Genomic DNA, 23,588 nt, shown 5'->3' on the forward strand with positions numbered 1-23,588 from the left:
CCCAGAGTGTTCACCAAGTGCCTGGTAGTGGTAGCAGTAGCTCTAAGGAATCATGGTCTTCAGGTATTTCCCTACCTCGACGACTGGCTCATCAAAGATTCCACATCTCAAGGGGTTGGTTGTAGCGGCCCAACGGACTACCTGGTTCCTACAAAGTTTGGGATTCGAAATCAACTTTCCCAAATATCAACTTCAGCCCTCTCAGAATCTACAATTCATTGGAGCTGTTCTGGACACTGTCCAACTCAAAGCATTCCTTCCACAACAACATCTGGAAGCTCTTCTTCAACTCTGTCACACAGTGTCTTCCCGCTCTTCCATCTCAGCGAGACACATTATGGTACTTCTGGGTCACATGGCCTCCACAGTACACATGACTCCCTTTGCCAGACTTCACCTCCGAATTCCTCAGTGGACCCTGGCATCTCAATGGACGCAAGTTTGCGACCCTCCTTCTCGACACATTTCAGTCACTCCTTCCTTGAAGAAGTCTTTCTGTTGGTGGATGCTCTCTTCCAATCTTTCCAGAGGCTTGCTTTTTCAAATGCCCCCTCATCAGAAGGTCTTCACGACAGACTCTTCGACCTACGTTTGGGGCGTCTGTACTCAAGGCCTCTGGACCAGTACGGATCGTCAGTATCATATCAATCAGTTGGAACTCAGAGCGATCCTCAAAGCTCTCCATGCTTTTCAACATCTGCTTCACGACACAGTAGTCCTCGTTCAGACGGACAACCAAGTTGCCATGTATTATGTCAACAAACCAGGAGGGACAGGATTTGCCTCCCTTTGTCAAGAAGCTCTGGAGGTTTGGGACTAAGGGGTTATTTGATCTACTGTTGGGAGGGGTGAAGTAGGCTTTGGTTCATCTGGTGCTGATCAGTAGGCAGAGAATTGTTATGAGACACCAACTCATTTTGGTTAGATCACTGTAGAAGATTAATTGGTATAACTGTGTCTGAGCTGGTGCCGTGAGTGAAATCAGCGTCAGGGGGCGGAGCACTTCTCTGCCCAGATTCTGTTCGCTCCTCCGCTGCTTTTTGGCCCACTGAAGTCATTTGAGGTTTCAACGGGCAGCTGAATGTTTGACTCAGTTCCCTCTTTAACATATATCGCTACTCTTCCTCCAGTTTGAACTACCCTATCGTTGAAATATAATTTGCTTCCAGGTAACATAGTATTTCACTGGTTATACTCCTTACACCAGGTCTTCGAGATGTCAGTTATATCTACCTTATCATTTATGGGCCAGTATTCAGAACTCTGGCGCTATAGCAAACAGTGTGCGGGAATAGCGCAGGAACAGCACAGAAAAATCGCTCCCAATACTCAACACTAATTGCATGCAAATAACATGCGTACTTTGAGATCAAATGTAAGAGGGAGGAATGCGCCAGGTACACACGCACAAGAGTTTCACAATAAGCACAGCTCTTGTGCACATGCCCAGGCACACATGGAAGTGAAACGTACATTGGCATCATTCCTATGCGTCTTTAAATATGTCTTTCAGTTTTGTTTTGTTTTTCACTGAAAGGCTTATATTTACTCGTAAGTGCAGAAATCAGGTACCAATGTGTGCTTTCATTTTCGGCTGTGGACTGTATGTGTTTCTCACTCCCAGCACTTGGAGGCTTGCAGTGGCTTCCATCCGTTTCCAAATTCAATCAAAACTGGCAGATTTGGGAGAGCATGACAGGAAGACATGGGTAGAGCGTGCTCCGTATCTTTCCCTCTCTTAGAGACTTAAAAGTTGTTGATAATCACCCTCCACAATTTTGTTTTGGCTGTTAGGTGCAACAGGAGTGATGCTGAAATTGCTGAAAGGGAAAGCTCCTAAAACCTATAAAAGAAATGTATGCTCTCAAGGCTACTCAGAAAGAGGTGGTGGGAGAGCGGATCACAGAGCTGCGAGATCCCAAGGGTGAGAGGGGATCAGAGGCTTAAAATGGCTTTTGACATTTTTCATTGGGAGCTCTGGGAAACTAAAGAGGTGATTTTACAAACTGTTTTGACCAATGTAATGAACAATTTGAAAGCTTCGTGTCTCGTGTGGGGGGGATGACAAAGCAAAGAGTGTCAGCCTTAGAGGTTTGGATGGAAATGGAAAGTTTCTCCATACAATCTTTGCATTCCCAGGTCTGGTTTATTCAGGACCAGCTGGAGGATCAAGAGAATCGGAGCTGATGTTTGAATATTAGGATCTATGGAGTGCCCGAAAAGGCAGAGGGTATGAACCTTCAAAAGTATGTACATGGGTTGCTGTGCACCTATTTTCCAGGTTCTACGGTGGTTCCTTAGTATGTGGTGGAGTTTTCTCATAGAGAATTTTGGGCCATTCCTGTGGCAGGAGCGACTCCAAGAGCCTTCATTGTGAGGCTCCTTTGGTTTGAGGAAGTGGATCATGTGCTATCGGTGGCTCAACACCAACATGTGATAGATTATAATGGAGTGTTTTTTCGAGATTTTCCTGATTTGGCACAAGCTACAATAAAAAAAATGCAAGGAGATGTTGAAATGGAAAGACGCTGTGCAGATGTTGGGGTACAAAGCAGGAATTTGGTATCCTGCCAAATTAATGATTATTACACTAGCCAACACTCATTTTGGTGCCTCAAATGTTAGACCTGTTTCTGGGTGTATTTACCTGCTGATTCCAAAAATTGCACCAGTTTTCTCCTATCAGCTCTAGTTTTTGAGATACAGAACATGTGCCATATACCATGCTTCACTCTGTTCACCCATCTAATATAATAAAATGATAGGCCGCGCATGTGCACTAAAAAAACGTGTTCCCTGATCCCGTCACGGAAACACGAGTGCGCATGCGCAGGTTTTACGTCACCTGCTCTCCACCTCGTGCCGCCAACGATCTCTCTTCCTGTTGCACCATGGCACGCCACGCATGTCCGCCGCCGGCCTCGAACCACAGCCTCCCTGCTCTCCACCTCGCACCACTGCTTTGGGAGTTGGACTGTGACCTACTGGAGGGCCCGGTAGAGGTCGGAGTCGCTCCGGGGGAGGGGGCGGCTGCCACAGCAGGATGAAGGCGGTGTGGAGCAGCGCTGGCGGCGGCTGTGTCCGGTAGGGAACACGTCGACAACTCCCCCCTCCCGCTCCAACCGCTGCCGCTCCTGCTTCCCGATTCTATTTCCCTCCCTACCTTCCTGTAAGTTTGCCAACGCCGTTCCTTCAGGTTTTCACACTCGCGCACCTCTGCTTCCTTTATGTCTTTTCAGACGCAGCACCAAAACCCCCATTGACCCTCCAAGTCGCACCTAACCTCCCTACTCTAGCAGCATCCGAGGCAGAGTAAACACGCTGCTTCGGCCCTTCTACTGGCCTGATTTCCTCTGCCGCGTCCCTTATGAAATCATCATATACGCGACAGAGGAAATTAGGGCAGTAGAAGGCCCGAAGCAGCGTGTTTACTCTGCCTCGGATGCTGCTGGAGCAACCTTAACCCTTCGGAAGCCTTTCCAACCAATGCTGTGCCTGTTCCCACTGCACCGCAATAAGAACCAAACTTTGGGCTGCTGCCTTTGCTCGCCTGTTGACAAAAATGGAAATGAAGGCCGTACAGAGGAAGACTTTGCTCTCTTCAAGCTCATCGATTTCCACACCCCTGCTGTAAACCAGGGGACAGCTTAATATGGCTGAGAATGATGTCTTTGAGTTGCTTTAGGGAGAATAGGCCACAGCATTTAAGTGCTTCCGCCTGCGCTATCTGGGATGGTTCTAACAGATGTTGAGCGCTGTGTACACCATAGACATGGAAAGAATGAGACTGGGTGTTCAATACGAACTGTTACCAGCTGCGCTTACAGCACCAAGCACTGCAGCTGTAGCGAGACAGTATTTAAAGTTTCAGAGACAGAAAAGGCTCTCTGAAAAAGAGAAATTATATGTTTTGCCTCTGTCTGTAACCCTTGGAGTGGGGGTGGGGTGGGCGGATTTAAATGGAAATATGCTGCTCTGAGGGATGGGAAGGAGGCAGGCAGGCTGGCTTTAGGGGGGGTGGTTTTTTTAAATGGAAGCATGCTCCTCAGGGGGATGGGAGGCAGCCAGACAGACTGACATTGGAGTGTGGGGGGGTTAAATTTAAACATGCTGCTCAGAGGGATGGGAGGCAGGCTGCCATGGGGGTGGGGTGGGGGGGTTAAATGGAAATATGCTGCTCTGAGGGATGGGGCACTGTGGGCATTAAGGACACAGGAAGGAGGTACTGGGGGGCACTAAGGATGTAGGAAGGGGCACTAAGGACATAGGGAGAGATACAGACAGAAAAAATGACTGACAGACAGGCAGCATCAAAGGAGAGAGAAACAAAGAAAAAAAAACCAGACAGACAGACATCTACTCTAGCACCCGTTAATGTAACGGGCTTAAAGACTAGTTAAAAAATAATCTTTTAAGCATGAAGAAAACATATTAAAAATTTAAAAAAATGTACAACTTGAAAATCTACTTATTTCATACCAAAAGCACAAGTTTATGATACAAACATTCCCGTCATTCGATACACAAGAAGCTCCTTTTGTAAGACTTCTGGGAGTGGGATCTGCCAGGACAATCCCACATAAGATTCCAACAATAGTCTGCCATCATGTGTGCATCCCATCTTCCTTGGTATCTGGCTTCCATTGTTTTTATGTCTTGGTAAAAATCTTTCATCTTGCTCTTCGCTTATGTCGCCAAGATTCTCTGGAAAATGATCTAAGTGACTGTGCAGATAATGGACATTAACACTCATGTTATGTTGAAATGAAAGAGCATATCCTCTACTAATTGTGTGTAGTTGTCTGCCTTTTTGTTGCCAAGAAAGTTTTTCACAACAAGAACAACTGAAGACCAGGCACATGATTCGATTTCATTCATTGATGCTATGAAATGTGGGCCATTTATATGTTGTCTGATCTGTGGACCATTGAAAATTCTTGACTTCAGTTTTTCCATGGTAAGTCCAGGTAACATATGTGCTTTTTATTCAATGCACGAACCGTTTTCATTCAAAGCCTTTACAAATTGTTTCTTCAGGCCTAAATTCATATGTTATGGTGGCAGTATGATTCTATCTCGTGCTACCAAAGGTTCATTGATTACATCTTGTCCTCCAACCACCATATATTCCTTCAGAGGCCAATCTTTTTTTGCCCAATGTTCATATTTGGCTCTACTATCCCAAAGACATAAAAAGCAAGGATACTTTGTGTAACCACCATATCTAAGAAACTAGAGCTGATGCGGTCTATCCAATTTTCTGAATCAACGCCCCAAATAACCTCAAGAACAGGTCAAAAACCCAAAGCGCCAAGAAATTTTTTTGTTGTTGTTGGCCTGTGTTATAGATAAAGGTGTTAAGAAATTTTTTGATACACTGGAGTTGGCGGGAAAATCTCAGGAACAGAAAGATGGCCAAGGATCGCAGCGGAAGCTACATTCGGCTGATTCTTCTACTTCTGGGAGTGCTCGAGGATCTCCGTCAAGGTCTCGAGACAATGGATTGAAGTAGCCATCCTGAATGGGAGACTGTACAAATGAGTGATATAACTGGAGCTCATGACTTTACACAGTCTTTCCTTGAGACTTTTGTTTAGCCTGTTTATTGGGATGCTTTCGGCAGTATTCACTTCTTTTTTGGGGTGGTTGGGTGGTATTTACATGAATGATCTCTATTGGTTTATGGGGTATTTATTGGACAGAAGGGCGTATGTTTATAGCAGGGTTTCAAACGTGTGAAGGAGGTGTCTTTGGAGTGTGAAATGAGGCAAAAGTTTATTGGAACTTCTGTGTGTGTCAATTAGTGCTGCCCGATTCACGATTCGAATCGATTCATCGATTCATTTCAGGTGAATCGGTTCAAATCGATTCAAAAACAAAAAAAATTTGCCTCCCGATTCGGCACTGACCCTCCCTCCCTCGCCCCCTAAAGCAGGATCGGCAGCGCTGCCTCTTACTGGCCGGCCGCTGCCACTCCTGCTTTAGAGGGCGAGTGGGGAGTGTCAGTGCTTCTGTCCGGTTTCCCCCCTGGCTTCCCAGCATCAATTTACCTCATTTCATCAGCCTGCATAAGATCGCTAGTGTTAGCGATCTTTGCAAGCTGCCATCAGGTCTTCCGAGCTGCCTTCTCTCTGCCACGGTCCCACCCCTCCTCTGACGTCTGAGATGATGGGCAATGGGATTTAGGAAGGGAAGGAACAGAAAGGGAGAGAAGTTGGACACAAGGGATGGTATGAAGGGGGGGATAGAGATACTGGATAGGAGGGTAGTTGGGAAAAGAAAGGGAGAGATGGTGGACCCAGGGGTGATGGGGAAGGAGGGAGAGATGCTGGATGAAAGGGTAGTTGAGAAAAGGTGTATCTGTGGATGGAGACAAAAAAAAGGAAAGATGCCAGACCTCCGGGGGAGGGAAGGGAAACGGAAGGGGAGGACAGAGATGAAAGATGAATGGTTAGCATGGAGAAAGAAGAAAGAAGGAGACCCTGGCAAGCAAGTTATCAGAAGACAACCAGAGCCTGGGACCAACAAGATTTGAATAAGGACCAGATAACAAAAGGTAGAAAAAATCAATTTATTTTCTGTTTTGTGATTACAATATGTCAGATTTGAAACATGTATCCTGCACATTGCTATTGGAGGCATTTTTCACAGTGATTTTCTTTTTGGATTCCGTTTTACCTATTTTTGAAGTGAACATCGGGTGTTAATCTGTTCACTTTTACATCAAACCTCGAGACTCCTGATGCAGGCTGTTAGCCCGAAACATGTATATGTCGAGTCTGTGTTGTGATATTAAGAAATAAAGGAAGATTGTTTGCGAAATATCTGGAGCTCACCAGTCTTTATTTGGACTCCTCCACTCCTTTTGTGTCTACATATTGTGATTGTGGATTTGATTCTCCTGTTTGACTCTGTCCCTGTGTTATACCATAGGACATTTACTAGGTAATTCTACATTTTCCATTGTACGTTTTTAAAGTTATGCTACTTTGAATGCTACAACACCAAGGCTTTTAAGAAAATGTTAGAAGAAATACAAGAGATGTTTACAGGGTTTTAATGATGTAATATTGTGTTCTTGAAGTTAGATGGAAAAATGAATAAAGAATTTGAAAAAATCCCAACCAAAAACAGATTTCTGAGAAAACTTTTCATTATAGCTAGAATGTGATTTTGTGCTTCACTCTTCATCCCAGCATAGTATTGGTTTTGATATATCTTATAAAAGATTTGCATTCCCTATATGAATGCTGCTAGTTGATTATATTACACTAAGAAAAGTTGGTTCATTTCATACCCTTAATCTGTTGTTCTTTATTTTTAGGGATCTCAAAAATAAACCGAAGTCACCTAGGACTTTAATCACTCCTGAAGGGCGAGTTCTGAATGTAAATGAGCCTAAGTACGTGGTGATAACCATAAGATGAATAACATTTATAAGACTAAAGGTGATAGGATTCAAAATTAAAACTAAATACATTTGAAAATCCTTAACTAATATAATTAACTATTTAATATACAGTTGTTTGTTCACATCTTGTTTGTTTCAGGTCCCATGTGCAATTTTACCGATGAATAGCATGTGACTAGGTACCTTTGGTTAGGTACCCTTTTGTATGCATATATGTAGAACATATGCTGTAGCACTGTAACCACTATACTATAAGGGAGCGCATAAGTGCTGTAGTATTCAAATGTACATAAAAATTGCCATACTGGGACAGACTGAAGATCCATCAAGCCCAGCATCCTGTTTCCAAAAGTGGCCAACCCAGGTCCCAAGTACCTAGCTAGATCCCAAGTAGTAAAACAGATTTTATGCTGCTTATCCTACGATAAGCTGTGGATTTCCCCAAGCCATCTCAATAATGGCCTATGGACTTCTCTTTTAGGAAATTATCCAGACCTTTTTTAAACCCCGCTAAGCTAACTGATTTCACCACATTCGCCAACAATGAATTCCAGAGTTTAATTACACATTGTCTAAATAAATATTTTCTCCAATTGGTTTTAAATCTACCACCTAGTAGCTTCATTACATGACCCCTAGTCCTAGTATTTTTGGAAAGAGTAAGCAAGCGATTTGCATTTACCCTTGCCACTCCACTTAGTATTTTATAGACCTCCTATCATATCACCCCTGAGCTGTCTCTTCTCCAAGCTGTATACAAGTAGGCAGAATATTGTAGGGAAATGGGCAGGGCTCCCAGTTATGCACATAACTCAGATACAGTGGTGCCTCACACAACGAACTTAATTGGTTCCAGGAGCAAGTTTGTTATGCGAAAAGTTCGTTATGTGAAACGCGTTTTCCCATAACAATACATGTTAAAAAAAATAATTCGTTCTGTAGCATAAAATATGCTAAGATGACATAAAAAAGATAAATTTATCTTGTTAGAGCTGGTGTTAGACACAACTGGGGACTGCAAAGTCCAGGCAGAGGCTTACGGCTCTCTTTGACCAGGGGGGACAGTGCCCTAGTTGCACTACCCTAACCCTATTCCTGCTATGTGTGTCTGTGGTATTCTGTTAGCATGATATTTCTGTGTAGCATTCTATAATAATTTGGCTTATTCAGTTTTCTTGATAGTAGAGGGGATATATGTGAAGGGGAGGGGAGACAGGGGTTTTGTTGATCCTTGCTGTGTATTATAATCACCCCCCACATACTCCCCAGTACCTTTTTAATCATCCCCCCTCGGTACCTTTTTTAATTCCTCCCATCTTTCCCAGCCAGTGGCGTACAGGCCAGAAGCGCAGAGATCAGGAGCAATTCCTCTGCACGCCTGTGTGGGCCCATGCCGATCTCCGAATGGCTGCAGTTAGTTCTTGTGAGTCCCGCGAGAGCTGACTGCAGCCATTCAGAGATCAGCGCAGGCCCAGGCAGTAGCACAGAAGGCTTGCTCTTGATCTCTGCGCTTCTGGCTGGGAAATTTGCTAGACCACCAGTTACGAGTGAGCGGGTGAGATTAAAGTTGCAGCAGTGGTGGCTTTTTTAAAAAAATATGTGGCGGCGGGGGGAGGTTTAAAAATATGCGGTGGCGGCAGAGGCTTAAAAATATGCAGCAGCGGCGGCAGGGGGGTTTAAAATATGTAGCGCCACTGCACAGGGAGCCAGGCGGAGAGAGGGCAGTTAAGAATGCAGCTCGGGCGACTTCGTTGTGTGAAACGAAGTTCGTTGTGGGAAGCAAGACCTGAAGTTCGTTGTGCGCAGCATTCGCTGTGCGAGGCGTCCGTTATGCGAGGCACCACTGTACACCTGTGTCACATTTCCATGACTGCAGTTACACTAGGTTTATGGATGGTGTCATCTCACCACGCGGCATCAAGGAGCCTATAGTGAGCTGCCCACTTATAAAACTGCTACCATATTGTCTGCCCATCTCTCTGTTATTCAGCCATATTGGATAAGCTGACAGTTGGTCCTGTGGAGCTTGCATGGTACTGGCCTGCTGAAGAAGTGTTGCACTCTTATGCCAGAATGACACCACTTTGGTGTTATAATGGCCCATACTGATTTGAGGAAAGCCAGATTAAGAGCAGTAGTTTGGACCTCTGGATAGGCCTTCTCCACTCACCATTTCTGAGTCTTTTCTATCATTAATGTTCTGTCCATCTCCTTATAGAAGGCATCTTTGCTGTCATGAGTATGAGTTTGCTTGAAGCTTAGATTTGTTTTTTGTTTTTATTTATACCCTACCTTTCCCATGGCGGGTCACAGTCAAGTACATACAATACAAGAAATCAAACATCAATATAACATAATAATAATAATGTAAAGCCTCCTAAAATTATAAAGAGGCTACCAGCGTCTCGCATCAAAAAACTATAGATGCTAATGATTGTGGTCTGCTTAACCTTGGAGATGTTTAGGCAGGTGAATATTAGTCTGTCACTGATTTCCTTTTGGACATTTGTCCAAATTACATACTAAATATGTATAAATGGCAAAGCCCATTCTACAAGTTCTTGGCTTTCATGTAGGTTTTCCCTATCCAACAGAATGTGTAGCCTGTGCCAACCTCTACCAGATTCAAGTCCTCCGAGAGCCGAGTTTCATTCTTTACTTCTTTGTCAATGTTATATTTCTTGATGGTGGAAAGTTTAATGGCAGTAGTCTTTGGGGGTGATCTTGGGGGTATGCATCTTCTTCAAAACCTTTCAATTTGGATACCCCAGTGTCAAGACTTTGATTTGCTTTTTTTTTAAAATGTTATATTTATTCAAATTTTAAATATAACAAACAAGTAAAAAAAAACTTGCAGCAGGATTGGAAAATTAACACCCTAAGTCACAATGACTATTCCAGGTTGAAACATAGTACAGGAAATAAGGAAAATCAAACTATTTAGTCCACAATTAAGATCCAAGAACAAGGAAATATATACAAAAGAAAATAAGGAAAATTATAATCTCAGTTGGACAGATTAGAAGACATGATCTTTCCCCCAGACAGCCTGTTCGTTATACTGCAGACGTAGCCATCGAACCAATAATCACCCCCTCCCCCTTCTCTAGCTACTATAAATTCTAACAATTGCTTTGGTTCAAAAAATAGAAATTTTTTTCCTTGAAATGAGACACAGCATTTACCGTATTTTTTGCTCCATAAGACGCACCCTAGATTTAGAGGAGGAAAACAAGAAAAAAAAACATTCTGAACCCAGGCTCTGCACCCAGTCCCCCTCTCTCCCTGCCAGGCTCTGAACCAAGCCCCCTTCCCTGCTAAGCTCTGCACCCAGCCTCCTTCCCTCCCTGCCCTACCAGGTTATGCAGTCAGCCCCTCTCCCTGCCAGGCTCTGTACCCTGTCCCAACACCCTGCCTTGTACCCTGCCCCCCCCTCTGGTGGTCTAGTGGTAGGCCGGAAGATTCAGCAATTGTGTGGAAAAGGGAGATAGGATATTTTGTGTCCACATGTTTGAGGTGGGAGTAGTCCCTGGTGATCCAGCATGTATCCCTCCCTCGCTAGTGGCACGGAGGTCAGGCGCAAGCTTTCCGCGCTCCTATCTTGGGCCCGCGTGGCTTTCTGAATGGCCACGAGAACCGATGGCAACCATTCAGAAAGCTGCGCAGGCCCAAGCAGGAGTACGGAAAGCTTGCTCCTGACCTCTGCGCTGCTAGTGAGGGAGGGATTTCTGCTCCTCTCCAAGCAAGAAGACCCTTCTCAGAAAAATCTCTAGCACTGTAAAAATCCATGAAATCACCAAAAAATAAACTGAGCAGATCAGAAAGACACTTTCATGCTCACTTATAGAAGGAGAACTGATGGCAGCAGCACAGCCCAGGGAGAAGGAGGAGTGAAAAATTGATTGAAATTTTCTGCATAGTGCTCACCAGCATGCTGGATACCATCCCTATTGCACTGGAAAACAGATACAATAAATAGAAAGGGACAGATTCAATACCAGACAGGACAGAGAAAGCAGGTCCATTCAAATGATCTCATGAGTCTAGGAGGAAAAGAAAGCCAACTTGCAACCATCTGACAACACCCTTTGGAATCCCTCAAAGTTGAAGAGGGAGGGTTAAATAACAGCCTTTACAATCACTAAATCAGCTTTGGTATTTTGAAAAAAAAAGTCTACGGTTCTTATCTAGAAACTCAGAAGCCAGAACTTTACATTGCATGAAGGGTATTTTAACTATTAATGACAATAGCCTGAATACACTGTAGTTTGTATGTGAAGAACATTACAATCTGATGCATTTTGCTTTCAATTTGTGGTAACTGGAACAGCAAATATGCAGTATTCATTTCTTTTGCCATATTTTATTGCTCTTTATATTTATTAATAGGCTGGATTTCACTTTGACAGATGATGAAGATCACAACCAGCTAATTCTGGATCTTGCTGTTTATAGGTTAGTTTATACTTCAGTTACATTTTTGATGCATTTGTTCCTGTATACTTTTGACTGAGGACTACAATAGAGTAAGACTGGACTTTGGTTTTCTTTTTACCATTTATTTAGTTTTATTGAAAAATTATAGGAATAAAAAGCTATAATAAAATCAAAACCATATAATATAAATACATTATAATCTCTGATAATAGCCATCTAGCCTAGATACATATCCCTCAAACCTTTATATCCCCCCTCACCCCACCACTCAAATTCTCCCCTATATACCAGTCACAGTGGGCTATTCCAAAAAGACAGAAGCAGCATGATATCCATTAGAGCTTCTGAAAACCATCAACGATACAGTATGTTTAAGACTGGGAAAGTCTCTGGTCCATCCACTTAGTAAATATTTTATTTTATCCAATATTTTATGATAGCATACCAGGGCATTCTGCCAAAGAGCTATTCACTTGGACATTAGATTTAAACACACCATTTTCGTTAAGACAGATTTGAAGTCTGGAGCAGGCGGACTTTTCCAAGCTGCATCTAAAATAATATGAGCAGCTAAAAAGATATGTGCAGCCAGTTTCTGCTCTTTCTTCCTATAACATTAAGTAGACAATATTCCATCAGAGTGGGACAATGCTTATTTCTAGTGCAATGTGTCTAGTAGTACTGAACGCTAGGGTCTTGTATCTTAACTAGCAAGCAAGTTGCTTACAGAAAACTGTCAATCATGTTTTCAACTCCTCTTCCTTCCCAAGGAGTTACTCTTGCCCCGCAAGAATGCTACTCAGAAGTGTTTTTGATCTACTCTGTAGTTTTATTATTTTCAGGTATTTTTTTTCTCAGTGCTCTTTGGAGACTTGGTGCCTGGAGGTTCCCACTTGGTGGGAACTCTGCCTAGGAGAAGGCGTAGACTCGCATGGTGGAAGTTTGCTGCTAGCAGGATCAGACCCTTGAGGATACCTAACTAGCCAGCTTGATTTTCTGTTTTAGAGCTCAGGGGCTATCCTCTGCGTAGATGCTTGCATCCCTGATTTAGTCAGGAGCTGAAGCGTAGGCTGTTTGGCTCCTTCCTGGCTTAGCCGGGACTAACAGTGGGCCAGCAGCATAGGTGGCCAGAATACCAGGTTCATTCAGCAGCAGATTTCTTCTCCATTGATTCCAGCTGAAATCCCCTTTTTTTTTTTAACGGGGAAAATTGGGGGTCCCTAAAAGTTAATTTTGAGGGTTTCTGACCCCAAAGCCTAGACCTCCCTCCTCTAAAAACCCCTTTCCCTGTGATTTATTTTACTTCAGGGAGGTCTCCACAGGCCATTTTTGGCACGATTTTCCTGGCGGTGGTCATCTTGGATTTTAAACGATCTTTTTTTTTCTCTCTCTCTAGCCTCCATCTACCTCAGAACTATTCAGTTTTATTCAAAGTCAACTGAAATGGATTCCTCAGGCCTTATTACCCCTATATCACGCTAGGTTTTCACTGGATGGCCAGCCAAGGAGTGTGCATGTCCTGCATGTGACGGAGCTTGCTGAGGAGTGGTGGGAGCCTCAGTCTCAGCTTTCTCTGAGTCTTCCAGGGCAAAGGATCCACAGGAGGTGTGTTCACTGTGGAACAGTCCCTTCCCAGGACCCACCAAAAATGTACTGGGGCCTGCAGAACCCAGGAGGACTGGCGGGGAGGTTCCTGCCAGGATCGGTGAGACCCCCAGTACAAGGCTTCACCCTGGATTTTGTGACTCTTATGTGGAATGCCTATTTGAATTGCTGAGGGTCCTTGGTGTCTGTTAGCCGTGCACCTATGGAGGCAACGAAGAGGTTCTCCCCTCAACAGGTGCCCCAACCAGACAAGAATGCAGACTTGAACCAGGAGGGTAGTCTATCATGGAATGCATTAGATGCATAGATGCATTAGGGTATAACCTGCATTAAAAATCAAACAAGATCGATGATGAATACATCACCCCAGCAAGGACATGCATTGAATTAAGTAGTGTCTTGAGTGTTTGAGGTCTTGGTATAAATACTAGCTGCAATCAGTTTGTTCACAAATATTTGCATGTTGTATTTTAATAGTTGATCAAATTATTTTTCCATTTAACAATCTGAAGTCTGATTCTATGCCACTTTTATCCCAGGATGAAATTTCCCTGGCAGAGTCTGCTTCCATGCAGGTGGACAGCGGACAAGAGGTGGTGGTGACCCCACAGTACGCTGGCTGTTCAGGACCTCTGCACTTTTGAGCATTGTTTCCACCTCGCTGCAAGAGTTAAAGTTGGAAATCCCGCCAGCTTCCTCTTCTCAGTGCTCAGTTATGAGCAGTTCTTTGGCTTCAACCGCATTTCTCCCCTCGCATCTGGACATCACTAAGCTGGTCACTGGCCACTGGGAGTTACCAAAAGGATCCCTTCGAGCGACTAAAACTATGGCCAAGCTGTTTACAATGGTGCCAGATTTCCAACAGCTGTTTCTTCAGCCAAATGTGGATTCGCTGGTGGCGCAGGTCATTAGACGAACCTCCCTGCCTAGTGAAGGAGGAGTGATGTTAATGGATACTCAGGACCATAAAGTGGATTTATTACGAAGGCTACACACCATTTTAGTAGCCTTCCTCTGGCCCGACTCCATCCTTTTTATATCTTTTTGAAGATGTGGCCTCCAGAATTGTACACAATATTCTAAATGAGGTCTCACCATAGTCTTATACAGAGGCATCAATACCTGCTTTTTCTTACTGGCCATACCTCTCCCTATGCAACCTAGCATCCTTCTAGCTTTTCAACCTGATTGGCCACCTTAAGATCATCACATACAATCACACCGAAGTCCTGCTCTTCCGTCGTGCACATAAGTTCTTCACCCCCTAAACAAGGGCCTAGATGACCTGATGACCAGTGTGATGGACCATTGCTCCAAATCTTTATCAGACAGCAGACCTCGAATGGCCCAGAGTTCAGGACGAGGCAATTTTTGAAGCTCCCAAAGATTTCATACGTATTTGGGAGACCAAATGATACAAAGACCCTTTCAGGGATCATGGTCAGAGATTCAACTGGGGCAGGAGATAAAAAGCCTCGGTCTCTCGCTCCTTATCAGCCCCTAAGAAAGCACAATGACTCCAGGCCAGGGGCCAAGCTTCCCAAGATAGGGGGCAGATGATCAGCCTTTTGGTCAGTCTGATCTCAGATTGGCACAGACCGCTGGGTCCTAGATGTAATCTGGGAGGGGTACTAAATTGATTTCTGTTCCCCCCCAGTAATTCATCTGGAAACTGAGGCTGTAGATGCCAACCTCCCTTTATTTCTCACCTGATAGTATAACTTTCTATCAGCTTTGTTGCGTCCCTTAATCTATTGATATTATATGGGATCCTCAGCGCCACCACTCAGAGCTCAAATAGATTTCATAGCTCTAAGCTTTATGTGCCAGCTCCTCATTGGTTCCCTTTATTTAAATAAATAAATAAATAAAGGGAACCAATGAGGAGCTGGCACATAAAGCTTAGAGCTATGAAATCTATTTGAGCTCTGAGTGGTGGCGCTGAGGATCCCATATAATATCAATAGATTAAGGGACGCAACAAAGCTGATAGAAAGTTATACTATCAGGTGAGAAGTGTTTGTGAATCATAGCTCCCTGAAAGGATATTAGTTGTGCATTTGAGGATTTAACCTCCCTTTATTGGCATAACTGGTCAGAACCAAAAGGTGATCCAAAAGGTACTGAAGAAGTACTCTCTTCACATTCTATAGGAAAAAGAGATCAACTGATTTTCCCAGCAAAATTCAAATTGGTGACCAACGAAATTTCCTGTCTCATTCACCTCAAGCCCCAACAAATCAGGTTTGAGGACCTACTATATAAAGACAAACTGCAGACCTCACAGCATACCCTGAAGAAAGCCACAGCATGATGGCTGAAATGTTGGTTCTACCTGACCAGACACAGCGAGACCTGGAAACCTGCAGCAAGCATGATGTCAGCTGCGGAAACCCTGAAAGAACATTATGCTTATTAATTAACTGATCTTTAAGCAAATACGATTTGCTCTGGCTATTCATCAAAGTGGGACCAAACTGTCTTAAAAGCAGAGGTATTATCCATAACCAGTGGGAGAGGTGTTCCATCTCTAATATGTGCCACATTGGAATATCAGTCTGATTAAAGTTGGGGTCCAGATATGTTTCTGTTCCACAGCTAAAGCCAATCTAATTGCTAGTGGTAAGTGGTTTTCCAAACTCTACTTTTTCAAAGCAAGACATGTCTGACAAAAGCTATTCCCTATCAGTGCAAGTATTTAGTCATATTGGAGAACACATCCTGTAGTTTCTTTAATATGTTTTGTACTCCTTCACAGTCTCTTATTATGCAAAGCAAGACAGTTGTTGGAGACAGAAAAAAGTACCTTCAAGATGTTCCTGCAGTAGTGGCCTCATTTAGCTCCTGGTCCATCATCACCCTTCTCATTGGACCCCTTCAATCCAGCATCTTCCTTTCTCCTTTCCCTTCCTGTAGTTCCTTAAGATGTTTGTCAGCAGCAAAAAAAAAAAAAAAAAATAGAAAACTTAGGACCTTTGAGCTTATGTGAACCCTGAAAGTCCTGCTAGTCCCAAACCCTCATAGAATGAAGTGTGCATTAAAAGGCAGAAGTATCAACAGGGCATATCCTGAGAAGTAGCAGTAACAGTGGCGGGGGAAGGAGGATATTGGAAGGAATAAGCTGGACTGGGGTGGTTTTGGACAGGAGATGGGGGGAGGGAGAGGGGACTGGTCACTAGACAGGATTCTAGGCTTGATGGATGTTTGGTCTGACCCAGTATGGTAAATCTTACCTTTTTAGTTTCTTATAAGTGTACCTTGGGAATCTGCCTGTGCTCCACCCAAAACTTGCCCCTGAACATACATACACCCATGTTGCATAAATATTCACATGTTCTAGCCTGCCTAGATTTTTAAGATCTTGTATACACATCTATGCTTCATGACTCCATTGTTTGGCCATCTCTGCCCTGTGTCTCCTCTAAATTTGTAAAATGTGCAAAAACAAAAGTTTATAAATTTGCCCCCTATGTGTATAAGTAAGACTGTGTCTGAATTCAAGAGGGCCTGGGATAGGCACGTGGGATCTGTCAGAGCAAGAAAGAGATAATGGTTACTGTGGATGGGCAGACTAGATGGGCCATTTGGCCTTTATCTGCCGTCATGTTTCTATGTTATGTTACCTCAGCAAATAAAATACTAGAACTATATCTGAGGAGCTATTTTTCATAGTTAAATTAAGAAATATTTTGATTTTTTTTTTAGGTATTTGGATACCTCTCTAGTTCATGTTGATGTACAACCAACTTACATACGAGTAACGGTGAAAAATAAGGTAGGCATGTTATGGAGTATGTTATTTTTCCATCTGCAGTGTAATACAAAATATACAATGGAATTAATTTTTAAAATGACAACTGTAATAGAAAAAAAAGAATAAAAGAAAAACTGTATTGAATCAGGCTTATAACTAACTATGGGGCTCATTTTCAAAACAGAAACATATCCAAAAAGTGGCATAAAGGGGCAGATGACCGTTTTTTCTCACCAAACTTCCAAATCACTATTTTTGAAAACCCATTTTATAGATATTATTATCCACCTCGGAACAAATGACTTGGCCAACAATAACTGACTTGCAACGCAGAAAGCTTTTTGGGAGTTTGGGGAGTGGATAAAACCTTTTGTAAAGACTAGCTTTTTTAGAAGTACTGCCTACTTTTCTATGTTTTTTTCTATGTTTCTACTTATGGAAAAGGATAGGAAAGAGTACAAAATACTGAGAACTTCAATAGGTGGCTCAAAGCCTGGTGTCATCAAGAAGGCTTTAGGTACATAAGAGGATGGGGTGATACATGGAAAAACAAGAGACTGTATTGTAATGATGGGCTATACCTTACCATGGCAGGAAAAATAATCCTGGTAATATGTTTCTAGGCATTTAAACTAGAAGGTGGGAGTGCCATATGTATGGAGGTTATTTCTGGTGCCAAACACAAAATCAAAAAACACAAAAAAAAACCCCACAGAAAAATCATAAATGATAAATAGCAAAAATGTAGTGAAATAACTATTGCCAAAGACCATAAATAATTTATTAATCAATACTGAAAAGAATGGTAAGGCTGAGCTTTCATTCAAAATATAAAACTCATTTGTGGTGAGACCTCAGAAATTCATTCCCCAACTCACTATAGGGCAGCCTAAGCTGATCCATTTGGGGGATTAATTTATCAATCACCGGTCAATCACCACTAACCAACCTTAATGCAAAATCTTATCATGTTAAAACAATAAATATTATAAATATCATAAACATGGATGTTTTTGTTACATAGAGTTTTATGGACCCCTACGCATTTGCAAAAGATAGATAGTACTAGGTCTAATAGATGCTGGCATTGTAGATTAGAAGTTGGGACGTTAGATCATTTAATTTTTTTTTGTCCCTGTGTAAATGCTTTTTGGAAACTAATTTGGCCTCAAATTAATAAATTATTAGAAAACCATGTAGGACTCTCATATGACACTATATTATTTGTTAAAGCAATGAGAACTCAGAATCCGATCTCTGCAAACAATAACAAGTTATTATTAATATTAACAGGGGTTGCCATGCAACAAATTACTCAAAATTGGAAAGATTATACTAAATTAAATTATATATTTTGGTGGAATTCAGTTTGTCACATATATAAGATGGAAAAGGTGTTAGCGTTACAACAAGGGAATCTTCATAATTTTAAAAAAATTTGGGAACCATTGACTAATTATTCTAATGATCAGACATCTTAGCACATGGGTAGTAGATATGTGGGGGAGGGGTGGGAAATGTATATCATATGGAATTAGGAATATTGATAAAAAGGGGGGTATTTATTCTATATTACAAGATGATTTGTTTGTAAATACAAGTGATATGCGAAAATCCTATATAATAAAAGGCTAACTCGCGCATGCGCAGTCCTATTTGCGTGTTCCGTGCGCTGTAGGTCTGTGGCCGAAGGAGTGCGCATGCGTGAGTCCCCAGCCTTCTTCCCAGCACCTACCTTGGCTGTTAGCAGCGGCGCCTCATCTCCTGTGGGGACCTCATGTGTGCTGTGTCCGTCCGTGGCCGCGGCTTGAGGCGTATGTGCCAGTTAGGTGCATCGGGCGACAGGAGCGGCGCTGGCGGCGGATGGCGGGAGGAGGGCTCATGGTCCTGCCGCCGCTGCCGCTCCTGTTCACAGCGGCCTGCACGTCGTCGACTCCCCCCCCTTCCCACAACAACCGCTACCGCTCCTGTTCAAAGCGGACTGCTGAGGTTCGCGGCCGGCTGTAACGAACCTCGCAGGCCGCTCTCCACATGGTAGCACGTTCCCTCTGACGCGATCGCGTCAGAGGGAACATGCTACCGAGTTGGAGAGCGGCCTGTGAGGTTCGCTACAGCCGGCCGCGAACCTCAGCAGGCCGTTTTGAACAGGAGGATCAGCCACCACGGGGATCGTGAGAAGAGCCGCCGAAAAAAAAACCTTCAGCCGCAGCAGAAAACCTTCAGCACACAAGAAGGGAAGGGGAGGGGCCAAACGGAGCAGGGCAGCTCACGGTAAGAGAAGGGAATGGGGGGTGGGGGAAAATGCTTCTATTGCTTCAGCAGGGACCTGGAGGGGAAGGGAAATATCACTGCTGCTTCTGCAAAGGAAGGTGGTGGGGGGGGAAGAGAAGGGAATGGGGGTGGGGGGGAAATGCTGCTACAGGGATCTGGAGGGGAAGGGAAATATCACTGCTGCTTCTGCAAATGAAAGTGGGGGGGGAGAGAATGGAATGGGGGGTGGGAGAAAATACTGCTACTGCTTCAGAGGGACCTGGAGGGGAAGGGAAATACCGCTGCTGCTTCTGCAAAGGAAAGTGGTGGGGGGGGGAAGAGAAGGGAATGGGGGGGTAGGTGGGGGAAAATGCTGCTACTACTACTTCACAGGGATCTGGAGGGGAAGGGAAATATCACTGCTGCTTCTGCAAAGGAAAGTGGGGGGGGAGGGGAGAGAAGGGAATGGGGGGTGGGAGGGACAGAAAGAAAGACAGACAGACAAAGGGTGCTAGGGAGAGAGAGAGAAAAATTGCAGGAGGGAGAGAGACAGGAAGAAAGAGACAGGAGCAGGGAGAGAGACATAAATAAAGACAGACAGCCATATATTCTAGCACCCGTTAATGTAACGGGCTTAAACACTAGTTGGTTATAATATGTTTAATTCACTTGTAAGAATTCAAAAATGAATAAATAAAAATTTAAAATAAATAAATAAATATCATAAACATTCTTTGAACATTATAAGTTATGGAGCACAAGTCCTAGTGAGGATGATTGCATAGTGTCATGGGTCACATCAAGCTTTTTGCCAATTGTTCACTGGATGTTAAATGTGGTTGGAACATGTTCAGTTATAATCATTTCTCTTGATCTCCTGACGAAGCCACGGGCGAAACGGGCCCCGTTGAGATCACGATTGTGAAGTTTCATTGCTGTTTGAAGCTAAGTTCCACACTTACAATGAGTAGATAACATTTTTCCCTTAATAGTATAATTGCAAAGGAAGGGAAGGGGGAGGGGGGATTTCTTTTCTTGCATTCAATGTTTAGATTAATAGAAAAGAATATATAATATGATACAGGTGGATTACATACAAAATGATAGTGATGGGGGGAGGGTTTTTAAGTTCAAATGTTATTTCCTGATGCACTTGTTGTAAGTTGTAAAAATGAATAAAGATTTATAAAAATAAAAGAAAAATCAAATAAATTTGAACTAACTAGTACACTTGTGGTGACGGAACATGTATGTCTTCCAAAACCTACTGTACCTACATATAGGTGACACCTAAAGGCATAAGGGCTATTGTTAAATATAGAAACATAGAAAAATGAAGAAAGACAAAGACCACATGGTCTTATCTATCTAGGGGAGAGTGTGGCGCAGTGGTTAAAGCTACCTACCGCCTCAGCACCCTGAGGTTGTGGGTTCAAAACCCATGCTGCTCCTTGTGACCCTGGGCAAGTCACTTAATCCCCCATTTCCCCAAGTACATTAGATAGGTTGTGGGACAGACAGGGAAAAATGCTTAAGTACCTGAATAAATTAATGTAAACCATTCTTAACTCCCTTGGAGAATGGTTATACATAAATAAATATCTAGTCTGCCTATCCATACCATCTACTATCCCTCTCCCTTGGAGATCCAATGAACTTATCTCAAGCTTTCTTGAATTCTGTTTGGGCGTCACATCCCTAAGGACACTGGAATTAGGGTTTGCCCTCCTAAACCCTCTTCCAGGTTTTTCTTCAGGTTTCTTGTCTTATGGCACTTTCCTTTGGACTAGGCTTCAATTACCTCATTCCCAAGACCGCTGCCTAAGAGAGCTTCATGTAGCTAATATTTTTGCCCTCTTGGGTTGGATTATTACCCACTAGTTAACTTTTGGGGTCTCCTTGTTCCTAACATCAGATGCCCCTTTTCCAGTAGGTTAGCACCCTGTTCCTTCCCTAAGGTGTTCCTCATACTCTAGGGTCTAAATGCTGCACTGCTCCACTTTCCCTTCAATGAATCTTCTTTGTGAGATTACAATACTTTGGAGGACAGGCAGGAGGAGCGATAAAATGCTGCCATTTAGATACCTCCATAGCATAAATGTAGAGGAGATGGGCTTCTTTTAGCTGAAAGAAAGCTCTAGAACAAAAGGACATAGGATGAAGCAATTTGTCTGAGAAGCACCTGCTGAACGAGGGGCTGCTCAACGAACACACTTGTAGTTTAGTAATAGGAGTTTGAACTGTGTGCGAAGGTGGATGGGGAGTCAGTGAAGTGATTTGAGGAGAGGGATGAGGTGAGTATAGCGAGGTTGGCACAAGATAAGTCATCAGAAGAGTTTTGTATAGATTGCAGGGAGGGAGAGGCGGTTCAACAGGAGACCTATTAGAAATAGATTGCCAAAATGTTGACTGCTGTTGAGATATGTATTTGTTATTTTTGTGCTTCTCCTGAAATTAGCTTGTGATCATTTACATTACTCTTTTATTTTATAGCTATTCCAATTTGTGTTTCCAACAGAGGTGAAGCCTGATGGCAGCTCTGCTAAAAGATCTCAAACAACTGGACACTTAGTTATTACCATGCCAAAGGTATGCAAAATTCCTTGGAAAACAAGAAATGTGTAAAGAAAGGGCAATGGAAAAAATAATTAAACATGTTCAATTTAGATAAGGCAGCAAAATTGCATTAAGAACATTCATAATTATATATATAGGAGGAAGGAGTGGCCTAGTTGTTAGAGCTACAACCTCAGCACCCTGAGGCTGTGGATTAAAATTCTGTGCTGCTGCTTGTGACCCTGGGCAAAACACTCAATCCTCCTTGGCCCCAGGTACATTAGATAGACTGAGCCCACCGGGACAGATAGGGAAAATGCTCAAGTAAACTGCTTAGATAACCTTGAAAGGTGGTATATAAATACCTAAATAAACTAACTAAACTAAACTAAACCTTAAGTTTATATACCGCATCATCTCAACGAATGTGGAGCTCGGCACGGTTTACAAGAACTTAAAATATAGGAAGAGAAGGAAAAAAAAGGTTTACATGAACTTATATATAGAAGAGAAGAGTAAAGGGGGATAGAATTACATTTTAGTGAAAAGCCAGGTTTTCAGTTGCTTGCGGAATAATTGGAAGGAGCCCAGGTTCCGCAGCGGGGTAGTAAGGTCGTTCCAAAGACCTGTGATTCTGAAGAGAAGGGATTTTCCCAGTTTGCCTGCATAGCGAATACCGTGTAGAGAGGGGAAGGATAGTTTATACCTTTGGGCGGGTCTGGTAGAGTCAGGACTCGAGGAGTTATAGGATAGTGGGATTAAGGGAAGAAGGATGCCGTGAATGATCTTAAAAGCCAGGCAGGAGCATTTGAAATGGATTCTGGAAATACTTAATAAAAATTAAAAAAAATATGAAAAAAATGATATTTAATAATATGAGGATTATCATATACCGTATATATTAGAATATGAGTCAATCTGAATATAAGTTGAAAACCCCATTTCCCCCCCAAGGAGAAAAATGGTTGACTTGAATATAAGATGGGGGGGGGGGCTTAATATTCAAGTGCCCTGCCAGGATCTGCACTCAGCCCTCTCCCTGCCAGGCACTGCACCCTGCCCCCTCCCCTCCCTTCTCTGCCAGGCTCTCCACCCTGTCCCCCTTCCTCCCAGGCTCTGCACCCTGGCCCTCCTCCCTGCCCTGACCATTGTACCTCCTCTCTGCTGATATCATGCATGCTGCCACACCTTCCATATGACCTACGTACCTGGAATCCCTGGTGGTCCAGAGGTGTTGCGGGCAGGAGTGAGCTTTCTGCGCTCCTGGCCTGCTGATGAGCCGGTCGCTGCTGTGAGTTCTGGCAGTTCAGGTTTACTGAGCATGAGCATGGAAGCCACTTAATGCCGAGCAGCAGCACCCAAAGCATGCTCCTACTCGGTACAGCTGAACCTTCAGAACTCGTGGCAGAGACTGGCGTAGCAGGGCAGGAGCGCAGAAAGCTCGTTCCTGCCCCGCTACACCTCTGGACCATCAGAGATTCCAGGTATGTGGTCTGGCATTTCTCTCCTCTCCATCTCTCCCCCATGGTCTGGTATCTCTCTCCTCACCCTTCTCTTCACTTTCCTTTTCTTCCC

At 43.4% G+C, this 23,588-nt stretch overlaps 1 protein-coding gene across 5 annotated transcripts in view; it reads left to right on the forward strand.

Moving 5' to 3' along the window:
- Positions 1 to 23,588, forward strand: part of LRRC6 (leucine rich repeat containing 6) — a 74,020-nt gene that overhangs the window by 45,874 nt on the left and 4,558 nt on the right. For 3 of the 5 annotated variants that reach the window (XM_033933615.1, XM_033933611.1, XM_033933610.1), the window contains 4 exons: positions 7,325 to 7,402; positions 11,801 to 11,866; positions 17,159 to 17,228; positions 21,951 to 22,046. In XM_033933615.1, coding sequence (XP_033789506.1) covers positions 7,325 to 7,402; positions 11,801 to 11,866; positions 17,159 to 17,228; positions 21,951 to 22,046 — 310 coding nt within the window. The remainder of the gene's footprint in view (positions 1 to 7,324; positions 7,403 to 11,800; positions 11,867 to 17,158; positions 17,229 to 21,950; positions 22,047 to 23,588) is intronic. The other 2 variants (XM_033933613.1, XM_033933612.1) reach the window with 2 other exon arrangements.

Source organism: Geotrypetes seraphini, chromosome 2 (genome assembly GCF_902459505.1).
Source record: "Geotrypetes seraphini chromosome 2, aGeoSer1.1, whole genome shotgun sequence".
In the NCBI taxonomy this organism is placed as follows: domain Eukaryota; kingdom Metazoa; phylum Chordata; class Amphibia; order Gymnophiona; family Dermophiidae; genus Geotrypetes; species Geotrypetes seraphini.